The 19,053-nt window shown below is 32.9% G+C and overlaps 1 protein-coding gene and 1 pseudogene across 1 annotated transcript; both read left to right on the top strand.

The window, feature by feature from the left end:
* Positions 1–7,983: 7,983 nt before the first annotated feature.
* Positions 7,984–13,315, top strand: LOC114722459 (guanosine nucleotide diphosphate dissociation inhibitor At5g09550-like). Its single transcript, XM_028908493.1, is given in 11 exon segments — positions 7,984–8,137; positions 8,996–9,058; positions 9,161–9,244; positions 9,329–9,436; positions 9,582–9,754; positions 10,293–10,404; positions 11,375–11,395; positions 11,398–11,492; positions 11,807–12,017; positions 12,435–12,509; positions 13,122–13,315. Coding segments are annotated over 11 exon segments (1,080 nt in total). The 5' UTR covers positions 7,984–8,050; the 3' UTR covers positions 13,173–13,315.
* A 2,082-nt stretch (positions 13,316–15,397) lies between these two features.
* On the top strand, positions 15,398–17,951 carry LOC114722441 (magnesium-dependent phosphatase 1-like; annotated as a pseudogene).
* The last annotated feature ends 1,102 nt before the right edge of the window (positions 17,952–19,053 follow it).

Here is a 19,053-nt window from a genome sequence, read left to right as displayed (position 1 = left end):
ATCATATATAAAAAAAATTATTATTTTTATTAAAAAAATAATATTTAATATATATATATATATATATAAAGGCAAGTGGGTGGCACGTGGGCCACCCACTGCTAGCGAGAGGTAGGGGGGTGTAAGCCCCCGTTGGGCTGTAGCCCTCTTTTAAAAAAAAAAAATTTCATTTCAAGTGGGGGTCACGTGTACCCCCACTTTCAAATGCTTCTCCCCCCCTCCCCTTTCCGCTTCGTTGTTTTCCTCTGGTATGCGTCCTCGCCGCGCCGCAACAGTGAGGTGGGTGTGAGAGGTAGTTTGAGTGTGTGAGAAAGGAAGGATTCTACTTGGGTACATATAAGATATTTAGGTGAGCTATTTTCATCCTACTATTTTTTATTTAGTTTTTTCTTTTTATTTCTGTATGTTTATGGCTGAAAATAAAGTTTATTAGGGCTTGTTAGTTTTTTTTAATTAAGGTTTCTAGCTCATTTTGATGATATTAATGGAACTTATGGGGTTAGAATAGAAGCCTTATGAATTAGATTTTTAGTTGGATGGTTGATTTGAGACAATATAAGTTAGGGTTTGGTTGGGAAATTGTGATTTGTATTAATAATGATATTAATTTCGAAATTTATCTCTTAGTTGAGTTCATTTGAGGTTATATTGAGGATCCAATGCTTAAACTTTGAGGATTGTTGTTGAAATAGTAATGTTGATGATTCATTGGAGAGACTTTAAGTAGTGGAAATTGGGTGTTTGGAGTAAATTGAGGAAAATATTATAAGTTATTGATTCTAATGAATGGGAAATAATTAATGGAAGAAGGGAATAGGATTGTAATAATGATTGGAGGCATAGATGGTACATGATTATTTTTCTAAGAGTTAAAGTAAACACTTTTTGGAGACTTTTGGATGATTTAAAGGAAATATTCTTACTAATGATGTGAATGAGAGAAATAGAGTTGGGAAGTATTAGGAATTGTCACTTGGAAGAATAGATGAATTATTATTTTTTCCTAAGGATAAATTTTTAGATAAGCCAATTATTGGGATTTAGTTAATAAACTATTTTAATGCTATATTAATTAGTCTTTTTATATTAATATATGTTTATCAATTTATTATTGTAGAGTGAGCTTGGTTTGGGCTCTTGGGTCTTGAATCCTCCTACTTTTAGTTCTTGTGTCAAGAACTTGAGGTAACCACTTTCTAATTTACCTTGTATGCTTGTTGATGTGATTATAAGCATGTGTTGATATTATAAATGTTATCAATATGTGTTATGGTGATTTTTTTTATGAAAAGTAATTTATATATCTATATTAAGATTTATGTTTCGTTAAATTTATTAGTTAAGTGGGCATGAATTATTTCATCTTATGAATATCTTGTTGATGTTGAACAAATTTGATTATTGAATCTGAGAGTACTTTATGGATATGAAATTGTGTGGAATTGGATGGTTGGATTGTGCTGTGTTGGTTGTGTTGAAATGTAGTTGTGGGAGGTCTGATTATTTATACCACGTGGTATAGCCGCCACTTGGCGTTCAGTGGTTGGCATTAACATTCTTAGGGCCCTCGGTATCACCCTTCCTTTGGCCGGGTCAAAAGTCAGCCCAAGGGACATGACACCTTTCTATATTCCAAGGAAAGGGAACCCATGGTCCGATATGAGCTCTGTAACTTTTGGCCGAGTTACACCTCATTATTGGAGAGCTTGGTGCAGTCTTGTAAAAGAGATGAATCTTGATATGTGTGAATAGCCCATGGGTTCTGTCAGAGGTTACAAGGAGGTTATAAGGATGGTTGATGAAGTCCTATGCATGCAAGTTACTTTTTAAATTATTATATATTGTTTTCTGTAAAGATGTGTAACTTATATGTTATTTGCAATTGTACTTTGCCCGCTTAGCTATCTTGTAATCACTCCCTGGATACTTGTTGAATTGGAATTGTGGTTACTGGGTCAATTTGACTCACCCCGTGGTTATTTTGACGTTTTTCAGGCGAGAGTTCAGGTGTTGGTCCCAAGGGGAAGGTGTCCGAGGCTTGAGTTTTCCTTTCAACTCTGTATAGCCTCTATTTTGATATACATGATTTGACTGATGTATATTGCCAAACTTTAGGGCCTTTTTGTTTTAGTTAACATTATCATAGCCTTTCCGCTGCATTCTAGACTTGTACTATTGGGCGGAGCCCTTTTTGGATATGTGATTGTTATTTTGATTGCACTTGTTAATGGGCAGCAGTGGTAGTTGTTTTGGTGGACTTCAAATGCCCTAGCCCATTTACAATTGGTCTTAATTGTATTTGAGATTCCAGAGTATTGCTGATGGATTTGATGTATACATGAAAAATCAAATGTTGATCCTTTTTTATTTGATTAACTATCTTTACTATTCTAGAACAGTAGCTACTACTCTGTTAAAGATTTGGTTTGTTATTGACTATGGTAGATTTCTATTTGATTATGTTTATCCTTCCTACTATGGTTAGCCTTTTAAAGTAATTATCCTTTTGAAAATTTTTATTTACCATGAATTACGGGGGTTGTTACAGAACATGCCCAAAAGTTGGAAGATGAAGTGACATTTTCGGATAGGAGCTTTAGTGAGCAATCCATCATATTCTTTTCTCCAAGTTTCAGATGCAATAAACTTCAGGGGCAATAAATTTCTTAATGGAGTTTCAAATTTTTTTGGGAGCATTTTGAAATAAATTATCTACAGTGATCCTTAATTGAAATTCTTCCTTAAACAATTTTCAATTTCCCTCACAAGTGGCCAAGTAGCCGACGATATCAAATATAATTTGGAAAAATAACAAATAAAGAAGCTGAAAAATGTAATATTCTAAATCAAGTACTTTAGAGTTGAAAATAATAGGAAAAAAAGTGGTGCCTAATTTGGTATTCTGCAAATATAATTAAATAACCAAAATGCATTTATGTTAGAAAGTTTATTTGTAAGTTCTGAACTGACAATGACAAGTGTTGAACAGTAAATGACAATAAATGTATTAGGAATGACAAGTTATTTATTAATAAGTTGTAAATTGATAATAATGAGTATTGAACAGCTAATGACAAAAAATATACTGCCAATGACAAGTTTGATAGCTTTTTAAAAAAAATCTAATACAAGGACATTTTAGTCATTTAACTATATTTATAAAATATCAAATCTAGCACCACTTCTTTCTTTGTAATTTTTAACTCCTAGATGTTGAATTGGGAAATGATAATTTTAGGATTCTTTTTCTAAAATTTTCATAAGAACTTTTTTAATAAGAGAATACATGTACTTAACAATTTCAATTTTTTAAGGGAAAAATTAATTTGATAGATTGATGTTTTAAATAAAAACTGAAATGCATTCTGTCAAAACGAAAAAAACAAGACAAGAATTTTTATTAAAAGGCTAAGGTATAAATTTGTTCAAAAAATTTTCACTCAAACTGAAAGTTTTTTGGTACAAGTTTGTTCTTAAAGTTTACAATTGTCGTAATATTGTCCCTTAACATTAGAAATATTAACAATCGATATTGCTATTTTAACAGTCAACGTTAGTTTTTAATGGTATAAGGTAATATTACTATAATTTTAAAATTTTGGAGGCAAATTTTCATCCAAAAAAACTTTTGAGTGGCCAACACTTGTGAATCAATACTTTTAGAACAAATTTACACTTTAACCCTTGTTAAAAATTAATATAAAAATTAGCTTCAATTCAAAAGCACATTAAAATAAAAAGTATATTTTATTTAGCTACTTATTTGTTTTGGTTGAAGAAAAGCATAGAAACTAATTAAGTACTGAAGTCTTCTCGGATTAAAAAAAATAAAAATATTATATTTAACTGTGATATTTTAAGAATTTTTAAACAAAATATAGTATTCATATGAGTAAGACTTTTTTAAAAATTTTATTCTTTGTTGGGCCCGAGGTATCTAGTATCTACTGCTGGCAGCGGCTAATCCCTTCTTATTATAAACTTTCCAAGAGGACTTTAGTGCAACATATTAACAAACTATATGAAATTTAATTTAAATAGATTGGCATGAATAATTAGTATTTTTTTTTTGCCAACAATAAAATAAATCACAGAATATTATTATCCCCTTGCTTGAAAAAAATATTATTTTTTTTCAAATATGTTTGTGTGGGTTAAATCCTGAAAAACTCAATTTTTGAACAATATTTCCTGATAAAAAGGGCTCAACTAGTTTTTAAATTTTATATTATATTTATCCAATATAAATGAACTGAATTTTAATAATTTATAGAAATATGTCGATAAATTTCCAGCTCAAAAAAAATCATGAAACTGTTAATGACAAGTTGTCCCAATAACAATACCATCGCTATTTTAATTTGTGTAATTGTATAAAATCAATAAAAAAAATAGATGAATTCTAACTTATTTTCATTACTTGATATTATTTTGAAAGCAAATAAATGAATACATAATCTTTATTTTCAATTATTATATTTTAAAATTTTAAAATATTTTGAATGATAATTGACAAAAGAATGGCCTAATTAATTTATTTTTTAATCTTCTAATAAGATTCTTTTTATTTTTTATTTTAACGAAAATACATCAGATTAATTAGAGGTATAGGTTATTGAAATTTGTCACATGTTTGAATGTTTATGTTAACTTCGACGAAAATTAACAATATATTTCTCAAGAAATTTCAGATAAAGTAGACACCAAACTCCAAGTTTGGAAAGCCTTCCCTCCCTCACAAGCAAGTAGATTTACCTTGGTCAAATTAGTTAGAGCTGTATTATTATCATCATCAATTAGCTAGAAGGGCATTAATAATATTCTTTAACGCTGATCAAACTGTAACTAATTAAACAAACTTTTTGTCTGGGACTACTTTCTTGACTTTATTTATTTTTTTCATCGCGAACTATTGACTATCACTAATCACCTCTATCCATCGTTGGGCATTGCCAACCGCTGCCCGCCTCACTCTACCCTCATTATTGAATGATATTACCTCCGTTATTTAAAAGTAAGAGTTATTTTACAGTACAAATTGCACTACAAAATTAGCTTTCATATTTATGATCAAAGATAGTATTAGTATTTATTTGTTTTTTTATTATCGCTAACCATATTATTAATCACTGTCATCAGTTATCACTATCATAATATGTCGTTGAGGGTGGGTGGTTAAATTGGTAAAATAATTCTCCAAAATAGTAGAAAACACATACCATGAAGAAAACAAAAGGTTATCAAGGAGTACATGGGGAAAAAGAAAACCACATCAATTGTATTGCCAACCTAACACAAACACGCATCATTCGATCACTCATCACATGTCACTAACATCCAACAACGTTCAGCTGGTCAAAAAAAAAAAAAAAAAACATCCAACGTTCAGGCTTCAAGTACATTTACCAGCTTTCTAGCATGCTCTTCTTAGCTCCCTAGCATCTTATTATCTATCATTTTGTTGCCTTTTCTCTATTTGTAAAAGCTACTTAGCATGATTTTCTATTCCAATCTTTCCCGTCATGTCCAATCCTTGAGTACTTTAAATCCCATTTGGTATGAAATATTGAGAATTAGAGATAAGGATTATAATTAAGATTGAGAAAACCTATTAAAAAAATATTAATATGAGTGATTTCTTATTATTTGGGATTGATACCTCCTACCACCGAATCTCACCTATCATATGGGTTTACTTAATCCCAAATAACAATTAATTGTTTGTACAGTCATACTAAATACATTTTAATGGGCTTTTTAAATTTGAATCTCAATCTTTTATGCCAAAACGGACCTTAGTTTTCCAATCACATAACTTCTCAAATTTATATCAAGTTTCGTTTCTTCAAGGTTTTGAATTCCCACATTCATTTAAGATTGCATTTTAATACTTGCATTTAGAGAAATTATGGTAAAAATGAACCAAGAACTCATGTTTGTTTAATTAGAAGTTAGGTTCTTCGTGATTGCTGTTCAAATCTGACATAAGCGCAGACTATTTTAAAGGGAAAAAATAGTCAATAGGTATGTGTCTATATTATAAGAAAAATTAATTTGTAGATACTTATAGTTTATTTTATGTTTGAATTAGATCCTATAATTTATTTTATTTAAATTGAATCCCTGTAATTTGATCCATTGTAGGCATCCATTCTTAATTATAAAAGCCATGACTTTTAATCTATAAAATTTAATTGAGTTTATAGAATATTTTTCGTTTCATTTCATACCATTTTAACACTGTATCTATAAATCAAATTTTGTAGAATTTGTACGTTAAAATCAATAGACCAAAAAATAAGCTGCCAGTTCAAATAAAATAAACTAACAGAATTGTCAGGGGTGGCATCTAAATTTTCCAAAAACTTCAGTGGATCTTCCACTTCCTCACTATTGCTATGTAGAACTTGTTGGTAGCAATACCTGCAAATAATTAGTTAATTTAAGTCGTGTCTTATGGATACTGTCTTTAAAAACTATTTCGCAACTACTAGCAAGACAAGAAGCGGCATTCCTCAGGATTAAACGGATTCTTCTATAAGAGCAGGATAGGCAGAACAATGAAAGATAAAAAAAAAACTCAGCAGAGTAGAATGCTAAAAGAGGAGAGAAAGGTGCCCGAAAGCTCAGAGCTCAAGATTCCATGAAATTTGGTCTCATGCCCCTTTTATAGGTTGTGGAGAGCAATACCATTAGGCATGTTTAATAGTAATTAACTCATCGATTAATAATCTTGAACACAATTAAATGTGTGGTTTACATGTTAATAACTTGCTTAATAATGACTAAAGTCGTGGGTTACAAACATTGATGATGCGTGATCACGGATTAATTAGATAGATATTTTCTATAAAAATGCCTAATAGTTTATTTGGTTCATGCACATGAGATGAGGAGAAATTGCCGGATTTACCTGAGGTAGCCCCTTGTACTATATATGAGCTCACTTATCTTCTTGTCCCATTTGGTAGCCCAAACCACTTATTATTTGGACTCTCACAATTCCAAACAGTGTAGGACTCTTCATTTGACACACACAAAATTTACAACAAAAACCTCATTTAAAATTGCGGTAAAGAGTATATTACAAAATTTTTGAATTAATTTTCCTATATTATACTTCTCTAGTTCTTAATATAGGAACAAATTAGTAAATTAATATTTGTCTTGTATATAAAACCTACTTCATATATTTATCAGTTTTTCCCAAACTAACCTTATGGATATTCTTTTAATAATAATCAAGTAAGAGATGGAGGGAATGAATTAAGAAATATGCTTAGAATATTTTAACAATAATCATATTAATTAATTTAAGTATAACCAATATTTTTAATTTACTTGAATTAATTAATTTAATATTATACCCATCCTATCCTTGATATATGACCTAATTATTGAGTTGATTTTGATTATAAATATAAGACATATTTTTCATATTTATCAATTTTTTCTAAATTATCCCTACTGATACTCTTTCAACCATTATCAAGTAGAAGAGGGAGGTAGGATATTAAAAAAGATAATTATAATATTTTAAAAAAATATATCATATTTTTTATAATTAACTAACTTATCTAATTTTTTTAATCTACTAAATTAGTTAAATAGATTTTATATTAGAGACAGAGTTATTGGGTACCGGACCAGTAGGAACTCTTCCCCCGGTTTTGGGTATGTAGGCAGAGGATGTCTGTCTCAACGTTCACGTTAGCCCGAAGAAATTAGAAACGTTCCATGTAAACCTTTGACCCAATCGCGTGGATCGCACTCGAGACCTCCCGACCCGAGATGACGAGAGCATTAAAAAGGAGAGCGCGTGCCGAACACGCTCTAAGCTCTAACGCGAACAGTTACATAGAGCGTCAGTCTCGTTACTTCCCGCGAAAGACCAGCTCCGATGCTCATACAAACAAAATCGTAAAATCGAAATCGACCACGTCTAATCTCGCTCATTTTCAGACCTCTCTGTCTAAACAACTCTATTTCCTTCTCTCTTTTTCCTCTCTCCACATTTCGGTTTCCTTGATTCATCTGCAGCTGTTTCGCCATGGATGAAGAATATGATGTGATCGTCCTTGGTACTGGGCTCAAGGAATGCATCCTCAGTGGCCTCCTCTCAGTTGATGGCCTCAAAGTCAGTGATTCTTTTATTCTTTCTTTCACTTCAGTTCCTCATTTGAAGATTTTAAATTTGTGTTTTTGCTGAATTAAGCATTTAATTGGTAGGAGATGGATAACAGAATAGGAAAGGAAATGAAAATGGAGATGATTGGGAAGTTTTAATGTTCCTCTGACGATTTTCGCAGAGATATAAATATAATGCATGTGGGTGGTTCGTTGTTCAAGTAGGTTTACACCCTTTGTGATCAAATTGAGAGGTTCCATTTGTTGGTATTTGGGCTTTTGGATTCTCACACATTCATACGGGGACTATATTGACTCATTGTGCGCAAGATTCACTCGGAGTGATGAGGGTTCCACAATGTAAATGATTTTCAAACATAATGTGTCTTTCCTCTACAAAAATTGATATTGTCAATTTTTTTAAGAAATTAATGGGATCCAAATGAAGTGTCGGGCATGTATAGTTTAAAAAAACAAAAAAAAGATCATCTGTTTAAGCTACTTGCATTGGACTTTCACTTGTCATTCACCTCAACATGGAAAGGTATTTCATTTAATTTTTCAATCATCATTTTATCGAGCTATATAATCGTTTTCAATCCTCATTTTCTACCTTTTCTATTTTCCCCTATCCACTTTCAAATTTCAACCATTACTCCTTTTTCATCATATTTCTAAAATTATCTTTGATTGGGATAACTAATGCTTTCCTAATGATATTATGTGACCTAGAAGATTACAAACAGATGTTGAATTGCTATTTGCAACATCATTCCCTAAAATACCCTTGCAATTATTCTTGGCGATTCGTATGATCACCTATATACGTATACTGTCTTATTCCTTTAACTCCATCCACTTGAAATAGGTATTGCATATGGACAGAAATGATTACTATGGAGGAGAGTCTTCATCTCTTAATCTTACACAGGTTCTCTGTCCATCGATGTTTATTTTTAGAAGGATTTATCTAGTTGTTCATCAATTTTTTCTTCTCTCTCATTTTCCATCTTTTCCTTTTTCTATTATGTAGTTATGGAAGCGGTTTAGAGGAGAAGACCAGCCACCAGAGCACCTGGGCTCAAGTAGAGAGTATAATGTTGATATGATACCTAAGGTATCACTTTCTATGCTTCTAGATGATTTTTTTCCTTAGATTCATTCCACTGTAATGTGAATCTTTTTTATCTGCTTTTTGTAGTTCACAATGGCCAATGGACTCTTGGTTCGTGTACTAATCCACACTGATGTTACAAAATATTTGAATTTTAAAGCTGTAGATGGCAGTTTTGTGTATAACAAGGGAAAGGTCTGTATAATATTCATTATATAACTCAATTTCTTGTCTAATATCAATATGCATGATTTGTACTTCTCATGTTCGAAATGTTATATTTCTTCCAACCTTATGAATTTCAGAATAAAATCTCATGACAGAATACTTTACCTTCTAGATCTACAAAGTTCCAGCCACAGATGTTGAAGCGCTGAAATCACCATTGATGGGATTGTTTGAGAAGCGTCGTGCTCGAAAGTTTTTCATTTATGTACAAGACTATGAAGAGAGTGACCCAAAATCTCATGAGGGACTAGATTTGAATCAAGTTACAGCAAGACAGCTCATTTCGTACGCTTCCACTTCCATTCTTTCCTTCAAGTTCTAAATACCCTAGTTAAAAATTGTTTTTCTTCACTTATTTTTACCTTTTTACTTAAGCGTAGGACTATGCACATCAAATCAAATTTAGAAATGTTCATTCCTTTAGTTCAGGGAGGGGGGGAGCATGCCATACTGTGTCTCGAACCCAAAACCTCTTATAACATTCATAAAGAACGTTCCAGGACCCAGGAGGGAGACTGGTGCAAATGTACATTTTCTTCATGAACTGAAAGTTCTCTTAATTCATCAGTCATTACAGAAGTATAGAATAACACAGGACCAACCCAACAAGGAAAATATTATACCAATATAAACATTTGATTTACAACTTTCACATTTTCATTTCAATGAATGTTTGACGAATTTAATATTAGCATAGTTAGCCTTTGTTTTGGCTCTCTTTGGAGTTGAAGGAAATAAGATCTTTTAGTTAGAAATTATTTGAGTAGTGTAACTCTTTGATTCAAGTCATGTTTAAACTTTTGACTGGTTCTTCAAAATGTAGGAAATATGGGTTGGAGGATGATACGATTGATTTTATTGGTCATGCACTGGCACTTCATAGAGATGATAGTTACTTGGATCAGCCAGCCAAGGACTTCGTAGAAAGAATAAAGGTATAAGCTATACAAGCTATCTTGCAATGCTTGTTTAATGATATGATACTGAAGTAATTGCTCAGTTAGATTCATTATTGTGTGCAACCTATAGATCAAGAAAATTCAAAGGCAATCACTCGATACTGTGCACTCTTACTTAGAGTAGGATCGAAACATAAAAAGGGAACATCATATAGGTCAAAACACATTTAGATGGTTAAAACACAGTATCAATCAATCTTTCTATGTTAGATATTTTCCAAGATTCCCACAGCCCTCATACGTGGACCTAATCTTGTTCATGTTTCATGACTACCCCTCTTTACAAGCATTTTTTTTGGTGATCTTGGACCTTGATATTGTGGAGGCTCTTAATGTTACAGTACAAAATATAATTTAAATCCCGGAACCACTAAAAATTCAAGGAATTTCTAGGCTTTTCCTCACTGTCTGTTAATGGATTACTATGAATCGAACTATTCTCTGTTAAACATATTATTTCTTTTGTTGTTAGACGCAGATGATGAAATTTTCTCAGCAACACTGAAGCAACCTGGAAATGAAAGTGAAAAACATCTTGTGCCAAATCCGAATCCCCAACATGTTACGCTTAGAACAACAACATTGATAAAGGAAGATTTTGGATAAAGGCTTTCTCTCATTTTCTACAATTCAATATAAAAGCGCTCATTAAGATATCATTCTTATTGTTCCATTACTTTGACTCTCAAGGGATAAAGCACAAGGTTATGGACCATATAGTCATTTGGCATATAATGTTTTCTTTTTTCTTTCTTGTGATACGAATTCTTGGGGACCATTTTATTCCATGACTCTTAGATATACCAAATGTTACTTAGGCTTCCTCTATCTTTCCCTCATGGGATCTGCTGGTTTATATCTTTCAGTTGATTCTACTGATGTTTATGTTGATAGAATCACCTGGCAACCTACATAAGCAAATAATATTGCTTTCATTTTTATCTAGCTTTATGCAGAGTCCCTGGCACTATATGTATTATGAGTCATCCTATTCCAGACACCAGTGATTCTCACTCAGCACAGGTCATTCTGCCGCAACAACAACTGGGTCGTAAATCGGATATGTAAGGACAAACCCTAGCATTAGTTAATTTCTTATTTTATAAATCGCAAATGACACAAGGACAGGCAATGACCTTCTTAGACATGAAATAATAAAGGATTTATGTTTAACTCCAAATAATGACAATGTTTGAAGTTGACGAGTAGTGGGACAGTGACACTATTAAAATTACAATGTGAATGGGGATACACTATGTTATAAATTTCTTATGAATGACCAATTAAAAGTTGATGTGAGTAAAATAGTGGACTCTTAGTTGTAATTTGTGATTCCAACTCTTAGGGAACTGATTCTTGGTATCCATGTTAACTGCAGGTATCTTTTTTGCTGTTCTTATGCTCATAACGTTGCAGCAAAAGGAAAATATATTGCTTTCGTCTCAACAGAAGCAGAAACCGACCAACCTGAGGTGGAATTGAAGCCCGGTATTGAACTACTTGGACCTGTAGATGAGATATTCTATGACACTTATGACATATATGAACCTGTGAATGATTGCCAAGCCGATGGTTGCTTCATCTCTACTGTAAGTATAATCTCTTTGAATTATTTTATTTTATTTTTTTTCACTTGCTTTCTTTTCCTTGTCCCTTGTGAAAGGGAAACAGAATTGGGGTATATATAGAAATGGCACACCATGCCATTACAAATGTGCCCGTTTGATTTGTGGGACTGGAATACCATGTTAAGGACCACTTTAATTGAAAATTTTAGCTTGGGAATTAAATGGTTCAAGTTTCCGCACAACCAAACATCCTTTTTGACTTTTAGCATAGACCTACAGTTACTTCATGTCTTCAAATAAGGAAGGTTATGTCTGTCTTTGGTTTATTTCTGCCATAAGGAATGCGAAATCTTATCACCTTCCTTATTCTACCTGAGGGGACTTTTTCATTTTATCTAAAAATTCAGTTTTACTGACTTGACATTACATTTTATGCAGAGCTATGACTCCACTACGCACTTTGAGTCGACAGTACAAGATGTGCTTGCACTGTACAGTAAGATCACTGGAAAGGTAATTATCAGTTGTATTCTATTCTATTGAAAATGAAATTGCATATTTCATCAAATCACAACCACATTTATGCAGCCTTTAGTCAGAACTGTGATATTAGTTGTATTTGTTAAGCAAGTTGTTGAGTACTAGTATATCCAAATACATGGCATTATAGTTTAATGTGATAATTTTTTCTAGTATTCAAAACACTTTTGGAACCACCTCTGTAATTTTTCTCTCTTCCCTCTCACATCACATCATTTCTCAATATGGTCTAGCACCATCTTTTGGTAAATCTTACCGTTTGATTAGAAAAAGAAAATTTGTGCAATGTCCAATTAGTTTTTTTTTTTCTGTTTATTTTACTGTTATCCAATTTTGTGGCAAATAAAGCATAATTTCTGTTTCAATGATGTACCTGCTGTTCACACACATTTAGGAAAAAACTCTTGTTTCTGTCTATTTACAAGGAAGTTGTAAATTTTGTCCATTTTTATAATAATTAATAACCCGTCAAATATTATGATATGCCATAGCATTTTGTCCTTCTCTGAAATAAAGTGATGCTAATCATTTATTAACAAACATTCCCTCATCTGCTCACATTAGTTTCTTTATCTTTTGTTTCAGGATGTTGATCTTTCTGTCGATTTGAGTGCTGCAAGTGCTGCCACTGAATAACGTGTTCAAATAGACTTGCCTAAGTTTAAAAAGGAAAACTTCATTTTTAATATTGTTTTCATGGTTCTTTCTTTAGATATTCTAATGGAAAGTGAATAACTCATATACTCATTCTTTCTATTCAATGGCCATTTTATGCCTCATTATTTGCTTTGATCCTGATCTAATTGTAAGCGCAAGTGAGCAAGAAACAAAACTTGTTCATGTTTATGCCTCTTTGGTTTCCTAATCTAAGTACAAAAATTGCCTGCACTACGTCTTGTGGAAGTTGCAACAATGGAAGAAATAAACTAAAACACAGTTTTGATTGAATTACTATAACGGCATTGTTTGGTGTTTCACATTGAAGAAAAATTATGGTCCATCTAGAGTTTGGCTGGAGTATGCAGCCAAAAACAGAGGCTTGAGTGTTGACATCCCTTATTTGGTCCACAGAACGGAGTGCAAGAGGCAATTAAATGAAAAGGAACTTTTTGAATGGGAAGTGTCATTTTTACCCTGGCTAAAAAATATATAGAAAAAAATAATATAGCTATTGTTAGGCAAATGATTACCAGGGAGATAACAGATGTTCCATACCTTCATCTTTATATAATGGAATCCGTTTCCATTTCCATTGAAGTAACCAGACAGAGCCTAAGATCTTTCAGCTTGAGATGATAGTCTTTTTGAATGGACCTGCATTTATCAATATGATTGAAGTAGATTTCTAAAAAGACAGTTGCCAAGCTTTTGGAGTTTCAAATCTAACCCGTTACTTTTAACCATAATCATGCATAGAAATCTCTTATCTGCAAACGAGAAATTATCTTATCAAAGATGTTTGTTCTTGTATACCTATCAATAACATGAAAATAAATATATAAATTGTTGATCAAATAATTTATATTCAGATTTAAAGGTAACAAAAGCAGGCATACATTCACCACATGTTGATAGTGATCAAATTTGCATAATCTTGTATTGGAAGTACGCACATTTGCCTCAAGCAAGGGAAATGAAATATGAAATCCTCTTCAAGAGTGGTGCGTAGCATGAATCCTAAAACTTGAACTTTAAGATAAAAGTAGACGAAATATCGATGAAAGGTTGTGTGACTTTGGATTCCTTCTCTATAGGCTGAAGCTTGCTTTTACAAAGTCTCACATATCCTTAATTCATCATTCGTCACAAATATGAGAAAACTTAACTCAGCTATGCTTTGCACGAGTGTATTTTAGACGGTTGGACTTATGTTTCACATGAGTAGCATTTCAATGGACATGTAAATGGACGATGAACACATCAGCTTTTCGGAGGAAACTGCTGCACAATCATCAAGGATTAAAAAAAAAAAAAAATTTGAACTACAAATTTGTTGGAACCTATAGATGAGGAGATCTCTCTCTTTTTTTTAATGTAATTAAACACATGCACGCAGATAAACATATCAATTTCATTTTTGAGTCTCAAATCTCATTCAAACATGACAGGTAGCGTTGCCACTAAAACAACTTGTTATTAATGGATCTCATGTTTTAGAGTATTTAGTATCTCCTAGAGTACTTTTTTTGTTTTCAATACAAAATCTCATAAATTTAACTTCATAAGAAGTTGGAGGATCTAGCCTGCTACACAAAGTATCTGAATTTTTTTTTAAAAAATCTGCTTCTGGTTCAGAACTCCAAAAGTGAAGATGAGTAGTGTGATTTATTGCGCAAATTACTCACAAAAAACATGTTTTCTTGTATTATATAGAGCTTAATGAAGTGGACAATGCATGTTACATATAACTAAAAAAATATTGCGCCTTGTCCCCCCCTCAACACCTTGTCATAAAATTATATATTTTGGACTTTTTGTTCTTACATTGAAATGTGAAATGAGTTGTGATTTTTATCATTTACGAATAATAATCTTGGTTTTATAAATAAAGTAAAAAATCATGCCTTATTTTTTTTTATTTAAGCATCCAGCTCAATTTGGAAAAATTGGGGAAAAAAACCTAAATTTGCTAGTGAGGAGGACCGAAATTACAAAACGGATATTAACTGATATTCTGTGCGTACAAAATTTGCAGCATACTGACTTACGTGCACAAAATTTTATTGGGTCCTTTTTACCAATAAAGTTTCATGTGGACTTTTCTTCCGATTTTTCATTTTTCTTTTCTTTTTTTTCCCCATGAAACCCGCGCGTCCCCGCGCGCGCGCGCTTGTATATATGTGTGTGTAATGTGTGTATAATATTGAATATTGCATCGAAGCTCTTGCGAGAACATTTGACGACCATCCATCGGAATTCGGATTATCGGAGTTGGAACTTGGCAGGGGCAGAGAGATGGGAGACGAGAAGGTGAAGGCGGAGGCACTTCAGATTATAGGAGTCTTTCAAGTTGTTCCACGACTTGTCGTTTTCGATCTCGATTACACTCTCTGGCCTTTCTACTGGTACTCCTACTCGCCACACGATTCAAGCCAGCTTCGTTTACCTTATCATCTATTTCTTCATTGCCATTCATTTTGGTTGTCCACACTGTGGAAATATATCTCCACACTCACCAAATTGCTCTGAGTTCTTACTCCACCGGAAACTTTTTTTTTCCTTTTCTCCCTTTTCCAATTTTTTTGGTGGTTGCTTTAATCTCATACCACTTTTCTTCTTATTTCTTTTTCCCTGGGATATAGATTTTCGTGGGTTACGTCCGGGAAAAATGCTTCTTGTTGGTGTAGATTGGGGAGTTTTAGTTTTTTAATCTTATGTGAACATAAACAACAGGTTTTTGTGGATTATTTACCATTACTTTGGATCCCTAATGGTTTGTCTGTCTTAATTTTGTGTCTGTGTTTGGCCACTGAACCATGCTCAAATATGCCTGGTGACAGATTCCATTATCCAATATAATTTTATTCTTGGATAAATTACAGTTGATCATTTTTTATGTGTCCTTGATTTCTGTTTATCCTCTGTGTTGCTTAAGGCTTGTTCTTATATAATTCAAGTAATTTAGGGTGCTTTCATCCAGTTTTAACATAAGTAATCACATTGTTAATTGATTAAGATTTCATTGTTGGAGGTCTGTTTCATTTATACCTCATACGGCTATAGAATGGCTAAAGTTGGGATTTTTTTGGCTGAAAAAAGTTGTTGAGGCTAAGTTCACATTTTGAAAATTAGAAATATTGCCTTCAAAACTATATTTTGGGCAATATGGTTTCTTTTTTGTTTTGCCCCAGAAATAACTTGGAACGTTATAAATTTCTCATCTTTTAACAGTCACATTTTTATTCTCATCAAAATTTGTGCTACATATATCATGTAGAGGTTAAGGGTTGAACCTAACAAACCACATAGGCTTGACAATTTAAAGCCAAGCCACACTGATTTACCCCGTCATATATTCATCAGGTAAGGAAATTATGTCATCTAGGATGTGAAAAAAATGAACTTCCAGATCAGTATCACTCAAAATGACTCTCCTGCAAAAGTTTTGGAATTTTAATATACAATTCAGTCACTTACGCCAAGCCAAATTTCAGTGAGTGTCGATCCAAGCGTGAAATGCCATCTTTGTATCCTCACGCCAAAGGAATCCTACATGCACTTAAAGACAAAGGGATTGATGTTGCCATTGCTTCTAGATCACCAACTGCTGATGATATAGCAAGAACATTTCTCGATAAATTGAGCATCAAGTCAATGTTTGTTGCTCAGGTTTGTTCATTGAATCATACTGCAATCTTTCTTTTCCTTGTTCTGTTCGTTGATATATGATCATCTTTGAGAAAAAAATAATAGAGTTGAGCACTGGCTTCTGCTGTAGGAGATGAGTGCTAAGCTGAAAAAAAGTTGCTTGTCTTTTTATCCCCCTTACCTTGTAGAGAATATGTCTTAACACCCAAAAAGGAGGGGATAGAATAAACATTGTTTCCTGAACAAAGTGGAATCTGTAAATAGTTGTTGTTGAAATGACATATTTGTATTTGCCAATTTTAATTCCTTTTTTCCTCCTATTATTCAGGAAATATTTTCCAGTTGGACGCACAAAACAGATCATTTTCAAAGAATTCATTCAAGGACTGGGGTTCCGTTAAGTTCTATGCTATTTTTTGATGATGAGAGCAGGAACATCCAAGCGGTAAAAAAACTCCTTTCATGTTTCTTTTTTGTGTAACTTGCTTCATTTTTCTTCTCAATATTGGATTTCAGCTGCCCAATGTGTCCAGTAATGGTTACATTGTAGAATTGCTATTTTTCTCATCTTCTTTCGGTGGAAAGAGCAGTGCGGGCGCGCGCGCGCAGATGTACGGTGCATGTTTAATAGTGGGAGATGGCAATTTCAGGTCTCAAAAATGGGTAACAAGTAACAAGCATTTTGGTTGGAAACGGGTAAATCTAGGAGCATTGAGAGAGGGGCTTACAAGATTTTCTCAAAACCGGAATGCATCAGAGAAGAACAAGCAGAGATGGATGACTAAGTACTCTAAGAAAGCAGATACATCCAACAATGATGGATGAAATTGGATATCCAATTGAAATTTACCTAGATTTTATTTAAAAACATTGTTAGTTTATCAAATATATTGTGTCAGTTACTCCCATAAAATAGGGAATACTTGGAATACTGATTACAAAGTAAAATGTAAATCTTGTTTGAATGAATTGTAGAATTCTGAATCATCAAGTATCAAAGCATGAGCTAGATATTTCCAACAATAATGCGTGTGATGTGAACATTTATCCAATTGAACTTCTGTGTAGAAAACATAGTAATTGAAGAATTCAAGTATTTCATTTGATCTACGAGGTGTGTCCACGTCGCTGGCATTCTCATACCCCTTCGCCTCTGTTATCAGTCGCAATCAGTTCTTATATTGGACGCTTCAAGCTGTTGGCTAATGGAGACGTAGCTTAACAGTTTTTCTCTGCAATGCTTATCCTTTTATCTGTTATACTCGAGTTGTAACTTGGAAAAAAAATTTTAAAAGTTGTCAATTTGCTATTGGCAAAGTTGTAATCTCCCTTCATCAATATTAAAACTTGTCATCAACGGCGATGGCTAAGGCGATCGGTCATGCCGGTGGCTCGGGTTGTATGATAAATTTCGGGAGGATTTTTTTTTTTTTTAAAGTTTGTTAAAGGTACTTTAGTAACTGTACACCAAAATATTTACAACTAAATCTCAAGAGAGTTCACAATAATTTGATTGACTTCAGAGGACCTTAAGAGTGTTTTGGGAAGTAGTAATTTCTCCAAAAAAAGTTTGAATGGTGAGGGCCCAAAAAGAGGGGGAAAAGCAGTCTGAATATAGTAAGATTAACACTCCCTCCCCCACTCTTGGGCCAAAATCTATGTTTAACACACACACAAACCTGTATATATATATATACTGCAGCAAAAAAATGATGTGTGTTCGTTTACTTTTAAGGAACCAAGCCTCAAGTCCATATCATCAGAATGCCGCTTCTCAAGTCCAGAAACATCAGGATTGGAATTGAATTGTTAGATGCATAGAAATTCATGCTGTCAAATTCACGCTTTCCGATTAATATAATCATAAGGAGTCCTAAAGTGCAGCAGCACATGATCCAAGTCATAATATCAATAAATCAGCAAATCCATAAAAGTCGTCGTACCATTATAGTTTCAGAGGTGCTTTTACGGTTTACAAAGTAAATATATAGAAGAATTTACTCGTTTTGCGGAAAAAATACTTCTGAAACTATGTTTGGAGGTTGCCAAAATCCCTTTAGTCACTTACCGAAATGGTAGTAATTGTCATGTACTCATCTTTGAGCTTTGAGAATTGTGATGAACGTCATCAAAAAACACAACAAAACCAGCAAACATTGGCTCGCTCGTACTTCTATGTAAACTATATTTGGAACAAGAGTAATTCCTA

Source organism: Neltuma alba, unplaced genomic scaffold (genome assembly GCF_004799145.2).
Source record: "Neltuma alba isolate B1F8T4 unplaced genomic scaffold, ASM479914v2 tig00012094_pilon, whole genome shotgun sequence".
Classification (NCBI taxonomy): Eukaryota; Viridiplantae; Streptophyta; class Magnoliopsida; order Fabales; family Fabaceae; genus Neltuma; species Neltuma alba.
The sequence above is the reverse complement of the archived record's forward strand: the minus strand, read 5'-3'. Positions and strand labels throughout refer to the sequence as shown.